Source organism: Python bivittatus, unplaced genomic scaffold (genome assembly GCF_059951505.1).
Source record: "Python bivittatus isolate LINGU-HERP-01145 unplaced genomic scaffold, Pbiv_v1 ctg000190_np1212, whole genome shotgun sequence".
Lineage (NCBI taxonomy): Eukaryota > Metazoa > Chordata > Lepidosauria > Squamata > Pythonidae > Python > Python bivittatus.
Genome location: NW_028277042.1, coordinates 5,145,670 through 5,158,901, shown reverse-complemented (window position 1 = coordinate 5,158,901; position 13,232 = coordinate 5,145,670). Strand labels below are relative to the sequence as shown.

The 13,232-nt window shown below is 41.3% G+C and overlaps 1 protein-coding gene across 1 annotated transcript in view; it reads left to right on the top strand.

Annotated features, from left to right (window-relative positions):
• Positions 1 to 13,232, top strand: part of CMIP (c-Maf inducing protein) — a 155,730-nt gene that overhangs the window by 131,221 nt on the left and 11,277 nt on the right. Inside the window, exons 10-14 of the mRNA XM_007433803.4 lie at positions 1,505 to 1,858; positions 5,574 to 5,639; positions 8,857 to 8,883; positions 9,806 to 9,854; positions 10,927 to 11,034. Of these exons, the coding sequence (XP_007433865.2) occupies positions 1,505 to 1,858; positions 5,574 to 5,639; positions 8,857 to 8,883; positions 9,806 to 9,854; positions 10,927 to 11,034 (604 nt within the window). The remainder of the gene's footprint in view (positions 1 to 1,504; positions 1,859 to 5,573; positions 5,640 to 8,856; positions 8,884 to 9,805; positions 9,855 to 10,926; positions 11,035 to 13,232) is intronic.

The window sequence follows — 13,232 nt, the reverse complement described above, 5'->3', positions numbered from 1 at the left end:
GAGTAATTATCTTAAATTTTTCTCCAACCTCTTCATTTCATTTTTTTGAATAACTAGTTTCTTAGTAACATAACGTGGAATCCTTTTTCTGGTCTTGGTTTAATTACTGTGGATACAATTTCTTTTCTGACTATGTAACCACAGTTGTATTCTTATTTTTAGTTTATTAGAGTTTGACTGTCATATTATACCAGTTTTTTTTTTTAAAGACTTCTGATGACCTTTGCCCAGCCTTTTAAACATCCTTCAGACTTCAGTATGTCTCAGCCTCCTTAGCCCTAGACCCAGAGAGATTTCCTTTGGGAGGAATATTCACAACATAGCCTGCCTGTCCACCCCAGCCTCTTTTACAGTCTTGGGATCCCTTCATCACAATCACCCCAATTATTCCAGAGGCCAAAAGATGCCTCTGAAAATTACTGACAATGTTTCCTGTCTGTTTTGGGTGGGGGGAGAAATGAGTATGTTAAGCCTTGAATAAGCTTACCCCTCCCAAAGAAAAAGTAGAGGGAAAGAGAGAAACACACCTACAGCTTTATTTGCAATCTTTCTAGTGACATCATTGCTTCAGCATCCCACCCTTATAGCTCCTGACCACCGTAACAATAAAAAATCCAAACTGTGATCCTCCTGTTGTAGTTACAGGATCATAGCTGAATGGTGGACCACATTTTTTGCATTCTCAGATTCAATTCCTGGTATTCCAGGATATATGGCTGGAAAAATCTCTGCAAGTCAGCATAGACAAGGTACGGGCACTCTGATCTCCACCAGATGCTTTGGACTAAAATTCCCAGAATTCCTGGCCATCAAGAATGGGATCTGAGACTTACGAGGGTTGCAATGCAAAACATAGTGCAAGTGTTCAGTTGTTTGTTGCTGGAGAAGGCAGTACTAAACAAGGTGGAGAAGTAATCTGATTCTGAATAAAGCAGTAATGGGTATTCCTGTGTAATCTTAAAATCTTCACAGAGAGAGAGAGAGAGAGAGAGAGAGGAACCCATAGTTGTCAGAGACCACACGGTTGTGTGCAGGGAACAGTTCTCTTGGTGACAATTCCTAGGTCTTGGAGGATGGGAATGGAGGTGGATGGCATTTCTGCCTTCATTTTCCATAAATCAACCTTCCAGGAAATGTAGTTGACTGTCCTGGTGGGCTGCTTATTGAAAGGAACATTGCATCACAGTTTTGCATCATTTGGAAGAGAAAATTGCATTCCTCCCCATGATGGCCAAGTTCACAGACTGCCACAAAACGGGGGCTGCGTTGCAAATTCCTTTTGGGAGACATTTGTTTTCCTTTGGTATAAATAGGACAACGTAATTGCAGCTGGCCAAGATGTAAAAAAAAAAATAGAGAGAGAGGCACACACAATAATAAAAAAAGAGGATATGTCGCAAGACTTTGCAAAGTTGCTGTCTAGCCTCTTCCCCGCTATTTCTGTTATGTCTGGCAAGTTCAACTTCTTTATTCTTTCCAATTTTTTTTTTCTTCAACAATCTAGCCGGGACAATTCTCCAAGCCTGAAGGAAATTCGGAATGGCTGCCAGCAGCCTTGCGACCGCAAGCCCAATCTGCCCCTTCGTCTTCTCCACACCAGCCCTGACTTGATGTCCCGGGAGGCTACACTGGCTGAATCCCGCCTCAAGTCAGTCATTGTAACGTCCAATGAGATCCATGTCGAAGTTGAGCGCAACAATGTGGCCAACCAGAAGATGACTGCCAGTGTTGGCAATGACAGCGAACCCAACCTGATTGACTGCTTGATGGTCAGCCCCACCTGCAGTAGCATTAGCATCGAACTCAGTGCACAGGCAGATCGCATCCTCGGCTGCTTTGTGGAAATACTCAAGATGCTGTGAGTTACTCTTCACCGTGACTTTCCAGACAGTCCATATGACTTTCTTGGGCTGAGTGTGTGTGTGTGTGTGTGTGGATTTCCACCTGCCTTCTTCTGTAATGGTATGTGAGAAAGACCTTGAGAAACAGGGTGAAGAGATGCTGCTTAGGGAACAGTCAGATAAGAGGGGGCATAGCCCACAGCTGCATAATGGGTGTAGAAAGAGAGTTTCACTTCACCTCCACCTTCAGCACTGCACTAGGTAGAGAAGAGGGCTGGCAGCCCAATGCAGAACATAGAAGGCCCCATATTCAGCTTGTGACATCTCCGATTAAAAGGGTCAGGAAGGAAGCGATGGGAATGAGTCTGTTAAAATCAGAATAATAAAAAAGAGAAACACATGATATGCATCCAGGAATGCCATATGGAACAGCATAAAATCTTACAAGGACTCACCCATCACCCTGCCCCAAAGCCTGCAAGAATAGTCAGATTTTCAATGATTTTTGGAACATTATCAGGATGGTTGCCATAGGGATCTCTAGAGGTGCTTTTTCAGAGGGAAGTGCTGCAACAGAGAAGGCATGCCTCTGAGGCCCCCGAAGGAGACCCAAACCGCACCCATCCTGCCAGCTCTTATCAGATGGGCAGAAGGTATCAGCGACAAGTAATACTTCAAATCATCAGGCCCTGAGCCATTAAGGGTTTTATAGTTCATAACTAGCACCTTGAATTGCAACTGGAAGCCAACCACAACCATGCAATGCCCATTACTGCCTGTGCGGCTACATTCTGAATCAGTTCTAGATTTCAAGTGATCTTCAAGGACAGCCCCACGTAGAGTGCTTTGCAGTAGTCCACTCAGGAGGTGACAAGTGCATGAGTGACCATCCGATGTTGGTGGGACCATTTGGAATCCCAAAGATGAAATTGCTTTGGTACAACATTATTGCCCTCGTTATTCTTCTGGCAAGTTGCCTAAGCTATGTCAATCCATGCAGGTCCATTGGATGGGAAGAAATTCTTGGCCTGATACAGAGGGGAAGTGGTCACCTTCTAGATCAGCCTCTCCCAATCTAGCCCCCAAATGTTCTGGGTGACATTTCCCATCACTTTCAGCAAGGGTGTGCATCAAATTGGGCGTCAGAGGAGGAAAGGCTAAGCTAGCCATACAGATTGTAGCTGACAGACAGATAACAGCAGGCAGGAGATGCCTGTGGCTGATCAGTCTCAGATGCATCATGGCTTAATGATTCCTGAGGCTGGCATTCCACAGGCTCAGCTGGAGCAGCAGCATCAGATTCAGAGTCAGACTCTGAATTGTGGCTCATGACAGTAGTTATGTGACTTCCCTAATCTTAGACTCTTCCATACATCAGCACGTTGCGTGGTTTGGAAGCTTGACATTTGGGGAGCTGCAGTCCTAAAACATCTGAAAACATTTCAGGTTAGTGAAGGCTTGCAAATTCTGTGACTGGAACTGCACATACACTTCGTAGAAGAAAAGATGGATTAAACCTGAGCCAGATTCAAGCTACTGCATTAGAGAAAGCTGTGAAAAAAACTGGGATCAGGTTACTTTAAAGAATGCCTCCAACTGTATCAGCCCCAGGTTATCCTAACATCTGGAAAGGGTTCTGCTTTCCATGATTGCCCCTTGATGGCAATACAGAAGTAGATCTCTACATATACCTGTACCCATGCAAATGATCTCCTTTTGCAATGTACCATTTTGGGGCATCTTGAAGGTTGGTCTCCCACGGTTATTTATCTTTTAGTTGTTTTTTTAAAATACGTTTTTTATCCTCATTTTCCTTCATTTGTATTACACGCGCATGCGCGCACACACACACGCATACAGTCCCAGTTTAAGAACAAGTTCCGTTCCCAAGGTCTGTCCTTAAGTTGAGTTTGTATGTAAGCCGGAACAGTAATATTGTATAATACTGGATAAGTATTCGTTTGTAATTAACTCAAACCATTGTGTATTTAACTCGAATTTTGCTACAATAGGCTCCGTTCTTAACTATGGGTCACCCTTAAACCAGGCGTCCTTAACCTGGGGGGTAACCTGTGTGTGTGTATTATTAAAGAATTTTTAAAAGAATAAAAACAATACAAAATCTGAAAGAAAAAGTAAGGAAAGTAAAGAAAAGTAATAAGTAAAAAAAAGTTCAAAGAAAAATAGAGAAGTTCTAAAGAAGTGGCTTCCAATTTTCTTAACCTTCTCTCTCTAAGGTCACAACATATTTTCCTTCTTTCCATAGTCTACCCTTTCTTATCATCAAACCCATAAGTCGCAAGTTCATTTTTTTCTTGTTTCAGCAAAAAGGCCATAAGGTGCTTCCAGACATTAGTAAATGTAGTTATTGTCCTTTCTCTAATCATACAAGACACTGTTGCCATCTCTGCTAATTCTGTCATCTTCACCAGCCATTCCTCTGTTGTGGGTGTTTCAGAGTCTTTCCATTTTTGTACATATAATAATCTCGCAGCAGTTATCATATATAAAAACAATCTTCCATAACTCTTTTTTAATGGTCTATTCATTAGTCCCAACAAGAAAAGTTCTGATTGCAATTGAATATTAATCTTTAAAATTCTTTGTATCACTGTGTGTATTTGAACCCAAACTTTTCTGGTTTTTCGCAAGTCTACCAGGCATGATAGAATGACCCTTCATGTTTTCCACATTTACTACATAAATTTGAAGTACCTTTATTCATTCTAGATAATTTTCCTGGAGTCATGTACCAAGGGTACATCATTTTATAAAAAATTTCTTTTAAATTATATCATAATGTAAATTTCAGTTCTTTCAGCCTCATATTTTCCCATTGTTCCATCAATGTATTATGTCCCAAATTTTTAGCCCATTTTATCATATACCTTTTCACTTGTTCTTCTTCCATTTCAAATTTCAACAAAAGTGTATACATTTTAGCAATTACATGTTCATCATTTGTACATAGTCCTCCATTTTTATTTTCAAATGCTTTTAGGAGTTAGGATTTTATAACTTCAGGAATCCTTGTAATGAGAGGTGGTATAGAAATGCTTTGAATAAATGTATCTGGAGCTAAACATGCATCCTTCAATATGTCAAAGACAAGAGGCCTAATCTGGGTTACGGATTCCTTGATCATAGAACCATGGTGGTTGTTATTGCTTCTCAACAGATATTACTTTGGCCACATTTGACTTTTGAATGTTCTTTGATTAAATGGAATGGTTGTGATCAAATTATGTAAATAGCTCTTAGGAGAATGCTATTCAATCCCAGCTATGTCTGAATTTTTGGTTTTTCATTATTTTGATGCCTTGTTTTAGTTGATAATAGTTTTGCCTCTCCTTTACAAAAAATGAAGCTAACATGGAGGAAACACATGGTGGACATATGTGAATACTAGGGTTTCACCAACAAGCCAGTTAAAAAGTTGGAAGTTGAATAAATGAAGTTGGTTTATGATATCTTCCCTAACCTGGATACTCTCTAAGGTGCTGAAACTGTAATTTCCAGAATTCCCAACTAGGATGGCCGATGAGTAGGGATGAAATATTAGTAGTTGTGCCTTGATAGATCCAGTGGGCACCAGGTTAAAGAAGGCTGGCTGAGCCCAAGGTTGAACTCATGCACAAACACAATGTCAAGCTTTGCCCACTAGAAAAATAGCTTATTAACAGCAGTAAATTCTGCATTGAGTTTAGGCTAATTGTGCATTTCTAATTACAGATCAGATTACGAAGATTGGAGACCAGCTCTGGCCAGTTTGCTCCAGCCCATCCCTTTCCCCAAAGAGTAAGTTATTGTCTTTTGGATGCTTTCTTTCCTCCCTTTCCCTGGTAGATATCTTGCATTAATCAGAAGTAACTACAAGTAGTCCTCGCTTAACATCCAATGGAAAATTGGTCATTAAGCAGGGTGGTCATTAAGCGAGTCACCACATGACTGGGCCCAATTTTATGACCATTTTTATGATGGCTGTTAAGCAAGTCCCCATGGTCATTAAGCAAATCACATCATTAAATGAATCCAGCTTCTCCAGTGGACATTTTTTGCCGGAATTTGCTTAACGACCACATGATTCGCTTAACAAACATTGTAAAAGTCGAAAATCGTGATCATATGTCTGCAGGTGGTGGTGTGACGGTTTGCAATGGTCGTAAGTGCAAGTACAGGTTGTAAAACACTTTTCTGAGGCCGTCATAACTTTGAACCATCATTAAATGAACAGTCATTAAGCAAGGATTACCTGTAACTAAGATTTAGTAGAAGAGTCTAATAAGTGTAGCTTATAGCTGGGATTTGTCTGCAACTCAGGAAGAACTATATTTAGTAAGAACAAGGGGACATTTGTTTTATTTATTTTAAATAAATATGTATGTATGTATGTATGTATGTATGTATGTATGTATGTATGTATATTGCTGTTCTGGTGCCTCTGCACTACTCAGCATTAGTTAATAGTCACAAACAATTTAAAAATGCAGTAAAATTCCATACAGTGTAACCAAAACAATGAGAGGTCTAATCATAAAGCAAAGGCATTGTCTACAAATAAAACCAACTACTTCCTGAATGGAAATTTTTTGCCTTTCTAGGGCAAAAGACAGAGTTCCAGTTTAAGCTGCAGCCACAGAGGAAACTGTTGTTGCAGTTTACCTTCTCTGACCACCCCATCCCCCCCCAAAAAAAGGGTATTTGCAAACTCCAAATTAAAATAATTTTGGAAATGCAAAAAGATGGCTAGAGTCTTAGGATACTCACACAAGAATTTTACATGATCATTCCATAAGGTTTTGTGAGATTTGAGGGTGGACCTCCTAGGCCTTCATAGAATGATTAGGTTGCCAGACCCGCCTATATCTGGAAAAACTTAGTTCCAATGTGAGATGCAGGTGGAAGGGAGAGGTCCCATCTGCCCAAATTTCTAGCTGAGCCAAAATTACTTCTCAGAAATTGAAAATAAAAATTGAAAGTAAACAGGGTCAGTTGTCAGGATCAAACAAGATCTAAGTGGTTGTATCGGCAGATGTAATGGGACAAGACACCCCACCGAAAAAATAAGTATAAAACCACACGTTATTCCATAAACATAGTGTTTGAATCCAGTGAAGCAGTTGCTGATGCTCCCTCTGAAGCCTATTAATGATAGCAGTGTTTATGAAATGGAGATCTCTCTGTGGGGTGAACATTACAGCCTATAATCATCCAATTTGCCAGCTTATCGCCTCCCTTGGGGGCCTGGTGCCTTGGAAGGGCCCAGTTTTCACCAACTGCGTGTTCTTCAAAAAGGCTAGGGAGAAACAGAGAGGCCCTTGGTGTCATTTATCTGAGTTGGGTTTTGTTTTTCTCACCGAGGACCCGGACCCCAGGGCAGACTGTAGATCGAGAATGTGATGCAAGGGCCTCTCTGCAAGTGACCATTAATTGCTTTGCTAATGTTAATAAGAGACAAGTGGGCCTTAATTGCAGTGCAATTAACAAACACACCTGGGACTTGAATTGAGCAGAAAATCCTGTTTACGGATGCATGGTTTTGGTCTCCTGGACCTAGAAATTTCCATTTGCGTCTTTGATGACATACGAGCTTTTCTTCCTTTCTCCCAATGTGTCTAAAGAATGGATGAGCAACCTTCTAGCCTCAAGGGTTCCATACAGTAGCCTTGGAAGGGTTGTGTACTGGGGAGGCTATGATCTTGTTGGAGGGAATTTTGAGGCCATTTTTGTGTCTTTTCGTATTGAAAATTAGCAAGAAATCTCACTATTGCAGTTTGATATCTTGCTCCCCAGTTTCAGATGTTTGATCTTGCAAAACTCTGGTGCTCATCCAAAGAACACAAATTGCCTTCCTCGTTCTTTTTATTTTCTATTGGTTTGTGTTAGTTCTTATGTTCTTTGTAAAACTTTTAATAAAATGTATTAAAAAAACAAAACAAAAACAACACAAATTGCCCAGCCTTGCTCTTAATGTTATTAACTTTAATTTAGTTCAGGTCGAGTTGGCGTTCAGTCATGGGCCCTTCAGGATGACTGTGGTCAAGACACTGTGGTCAAGACACATTCTAATAACATTTTCTCACTGAATTGCCTATCTTCCTTCCCACCCTATATACATCGCCCCACCTAATTAGAAGACACACTCAAAAATATGATGATAAGTAAATATCACTGAATTGGCCTACTTCTGGACAATTTCTCTTGTGTTCATAAACTATCCCATTTGGGCATTAATCTCTGAGTTTAAAAAAAGAATCTATGCAAAATAAATTGAAACATATGTTGACTGATTCTTTATGTTCAAGCCATTGTTCTCTCAAAGAACAAATTTCTAAGCATTAGAACTCCATCAGATCTGCCTTCATCATGGAAAAAGGTGGTCTCTCTCATGATAAATCTATTAGGACGGTGCAGTGCTTCAGAAGAGGCCTCTTGGAACATATAGGTCATGAATGCAGCTTCTCTTTGTGCCTCATTAACGCATCTGGGTAGCTGTGCAGACGCAATTACTTTAATGAACCTCAAAAAAGTGTTGTGTTTGCATGAACTCTTGCACGTGAAACTGCTTCTTCTGAACAAAATCCCAAGTATCGTACAGCCCTAAAATATAATCAACAGAGCAGAGAATCTTTCTTTCAAGGGTTAGTTTATCCAAAGGCTGTTTCTGCCAGATTTATCTGTGCTTCAGCTTTATTTTGTTTTATTAAAAAGTGTTTCTCCCCCTCCCTCCACTTTTTGTTTTGTTCAGTTTGAAATGGCGTCATGTGCAGCAGTGTTCCCCAACGCAACGACTTCCCTTGTAATCTCTAAAAGCCAATGTTCAGAAAGACTAGGATGATGGGATTTATAGTCCAGAGTTGAGAGGACAAGAGACAATGTAGATCCTAAGTCATTTCTTGATAGGCATTGAATCTATGTGTTTTGTATTATTGTTATTATTTTGGAAAGAAAACAACTGCAAAAAAAAAAAAAAAGGAAGAAAACACATACATAATGTCCTGTGTTTTTATTTCAGGGCTCTTGCACATGAGAAGTTCACAAAGTAAGTGCTTATTTGCTTGAAATACTCTCCTGCAGTGATGTAAACTCTGGGTTGATCCAGCCTTTCACAGCACAGAAGTTTAAAAAGTTTGTGATAGGCTCTCACTTGTAAAGGCTAAAAGAGACCCCCACCGAGTACACCTCCTCCATTCATAAAAATAGAGGTGCCCAGCACATGATCTTCCCCTGCCACTCTAAAGGGTCACATTTCCCTCAAGGGCCATTCTTTCAGTAATTTATGGTTTAGAAGCATCCAGTCTAGACTACTGTAGTGTTTTCTTTGTGGGACTATTTTGGCAGCCGGTTCGGCAGGATCGAATTGTGCTACCAGCCATTTGGCAAGAACCATCGTTCCCAGATAACAATTCCCATGTGCTCCAAGCAGCATGGTCAAAGGAATGATGGAAGGATGCTTTGCTGATCAGCTGGAGCAGGTCAGGAAGAGCCTAGTCCTTTAGCCTAGTCCTTTAGCTGAAATGCTTGCTTTCCTACATGCAGGGAATGTTTACCCCCATTGTAGGGGATGAGGTTTCCAAACATCCTCCCCCCCACACATACAAAATTCCCCCTGGGCTTACATCCAGAGGGTTGTGGTCTCAAGAGGTCTCTCGCTGTGGATTTGTCTGGCTAAAAAAAGCTGCAGAGTTGGGAAGGGACCTCCAGGCATTCAAACTGAGATACTTTCTAATCCCTGAGGATTAAAGTCTCTATGATCATGGATTGTTTCCAGGCTGTGAGAAGACCTCTTCCCATTGTGTAAAGCCCCAGTTCAGTAGAAAGTAATCATTCCCTCCACATTTCCTTATAACTTTTCACTTAGAACATAATCAAAATGAAATGCAACAGCTGTATATATTTTTAGAGGTGACCGACAGCCTTCTTCTCTTTCTTTCTCTTTTTTATTATGTTTTTGCTGCTTCAAGGGAGCTGAAGTACGTCATTCAAAGATTTGCAGAAGATCCAAGACAAGAAGTGAGTTTCTTTCCAACGCAGCACCAAAGGAATGGGAGAAGGGTTGTTTGTCAAAATGTTCAGGCTATAAATTGCTTGGAGCTCCATGGGGCTGTCAGCCTCTCAGCATCTCTGCCTTGATATTGTTCCTGAAAGGGCTTTTGGAGCTTGCAGCTGCCTTCTTATAAATGATTTCATGCCTCTTATGTCAACATAAAACACTGTTTGGATTTCTCAGAACTGTGGCTGGAATCGCTGCATCTGGAAATTTCAGTGTAAAATAAATGCCCCAGATAAATGCCCTTCGTCTCTTGAATAACTGAGACTGAGCATTTGAACCCTTGCTTGAGTCATAAAAATGCCCATCGTTATGATGGGGGGGGGATCCACAAATAGAGTGTGTGTACTTATGTCTGAATTTGTTGTGAATAGATAGATAGATAGATAGATAGATAGATAGATAGATAGATAGATAGATAGATAGATAAATAGATTAATATAAGGGGGCACATTTGTGTTGAGCACCCAGGGCAGACTGGAGGAGTAGGGTAGGCTTTTGATCCTGCCAACATTTTAATCCTAAGCAGCTCAAAACATCTGGATGGAGAACCTAAATTCTTCAGAAACGCCAGGCCTACAGTGGGTGGATAACCACAACAAATCCATAAACCTTTCAGTTACAGGAGGCAAAGTCTTCCTCTCCCTCTTTCCCGTCAGCTCCAGGGTTTAGATCCAAGGGTCCATTTTGCAGGCTCCTTGCCCTCCTGCAGGTTGGAAGGAAAGGGTTCACGTAGAACACCCAGTGCCTAATCAGGAGCCAGGAAAAATGCCTTTTGAGTCTTATTGCTGAATTGGATAACGTTCCAATGAGAAGGAACATTCCCTTATCTCTTACTGCAAGGCTGGGGCATCTTGTACTGCACTTCCTAGCAGCCTCATCAGCATGATCAGCTGGGAGGGATGTTAGGAGTAGTAGTTGAGCAACATCTCAAGTTCCACAGGGGTCCCATCTTGCTAGCTCCTTTCTCTGCAGAATTATTTGGAAGGGCTTTGGCAGGAAAGTCCACCTTCTCGTGTGTTTTTGTTCGACCAGGTCCATTCCTGTTTGCTGAGTGTGCGGGCCGGCAAGGATGGCTGGTTCCAGCTCTACAGCCCTGGTGGTGTGGCGTGCGATGATGACGGGGAGCTGTTTGCCAGTATGGTATGTGCCAATTCTTCAGAGTCTTTTTTGCCCTTGTCTTGTCAGCCTTGTGAGGTAGTCCAGACAGGAAGCACGACCAGATGGGTTAATTCTACTTTATTGTAAGGTTACATGAACAGAATCTTGCAAGTCTGAAAGTACAGTTCTCCCCTGTCACCTTTACAGCCCAAGAAACTCGGGAGGGTCCCTTCTGAGATGTTTGCCCACATTCCTTTTGTGGTTAAACTGCCCCTTGTCCAACCGTTCCCCTGGTGGTGGCTCTTCCCCCTGTCTCCCATGGTCATTCTCACGTACCATTACAGGTGTAGACTGTAAGGCTGAGACCTAACGCTAGCACCTGCAGGTCCATGGACATCTCTGTTGAAGCTGGCCAAGCTTCCAATCCTCCTGGGATTCTTTCAGTTTAAAACAAGTTAACAGGAAGCTGGCATACTTCAAAGCAAAAATGCCACTTCCAGAGTGATCTTTTTTTCCAAGAACTTGGGAGTTCTTAGAAAATAAACATGATGGCCAAAGCCCAATGTTTTCTTCAGAGGCTCACCTGCCCAAAACAAGGAAAGATAATCTGGACAATAAAAAATAGGCTGAGGTATTTCAGAGAGCAATCTCACCTGTTTGTCTGTTTGCCCAATAGGAGTTTATGACTGGCCATGCCCATCGTGGCAGCCATTTTGTAAACGGACCCTGTTCCCTAGCAGTGGTCATCTTGTAAAACACCACCAGTCAGTCTCAAAATTACAGAGTGTTAGTGGTCCCAATCAAGCTGGGGGTTTCCTGCTCTGAAGCTATCTTTCCCAACTGGATGCCCTCCAGGTACGCTGGACTTGGTCTCTTTGGCCATGGCTGACTGGGAATTCTGTGAATTGAATAGATTCCAATAGATCCAGGATATGCCAGCTTTCAGGAGGTTATTCTAACACTTTGGAAACTCACGCTCACATATTTGAGTCGACAAACGTTGGCTCTAAATGTTGTGAGCCATCAATTAGGAAAAGATGGCTTTACCACTTTTTCCAGCAAGATTTGTTTTTGAATGTTGTTACTTCAGAATGTAGCTTTTTTTGTTTATGAAGAATCAAAAAGGGAGGCTGGGGAGATGAAATACATGGGAGCGGTTCCAACAAATTCCCCAACTTCCAACACCCTAAAGTTCATCCCATTCTTCTGAAGTGCCTCTTTCCCAGCCATGGAAACAGAAATGGAATATTCTGTTTTGGGCAGAAATTCAATGCTGCGTTTGAACAGTTTCATCTGTGCTATCAAATTAAGTCTTTGTAATCCCTGTGCCAAAGTAGACTGAGTGATTTATGATCATTATAAAATTGATTGTACCTTTGAATCAAAGCCAACTGGTTCAAAACAAGTGTCCAGAGATTTTTTTGTTCATCTTAGCAAAAATCAGATATCATCTTTGAGGGCTCAGAAAGCTGGTCTGGGAGGAAATTGAAAACTGAGGATAAAAAGGAGATGGGTTTATGAAAATACTTGGATGTGAAAACCAGCATGCTGGCATTTCATCTCTTAAGAGCCACTTGATCATTTGTCTTCACTGTTCTCCAGGATTTTCTCAGAGGAGAGATTTGGAATGATCTTTGACTTGTTTCAATTGTCACATTCCTGCCTGTAAGAAAAGCAAACAACCAAATGGGAGATTCTTTAAGTTCATGTTGTGCATTGATTCTAGAAGAGTGTGGCTGGGGTGGTGTATCTCATGACTTCACTAAACTCACTAGGGCTAATTCTGAAACCATGCTGTTGTGAAGTTAGATTGCATTCACAGTATACCAAACTTAAAGGTCTCATGCTAGATATAGGATACACATTCACTCACCTCATATGTAAAATCTACATCTTCATGAGGGTACATTTTTCCTCCAATCTCTCTCTCTCTGAGCTGGAGAAAGAAAAGTTTTGGTCCTTCTAGAACAAGAGGAGAAGCTGGGCATCAGAACTAGATGAAGGAGAAAGCAAAGCATCTCCTAAGGTTGGAATCCACAAGAAACTGAAAAAGCTCTGAGAAGCAAGCTGAGGACTTGTCTCTATCTAGTATCTTAGAGATAGGACACATCTAATCAGAAAACTGTGTTCGAATTTTGAACTTGGAGCACCCCTCCCTAAATCAGTATTTTCCAGAGACATGACTCCCACGGTTATCATCCCATGCTAGGTTGAGAGCGATGGTGGTTGTAATCCCACAT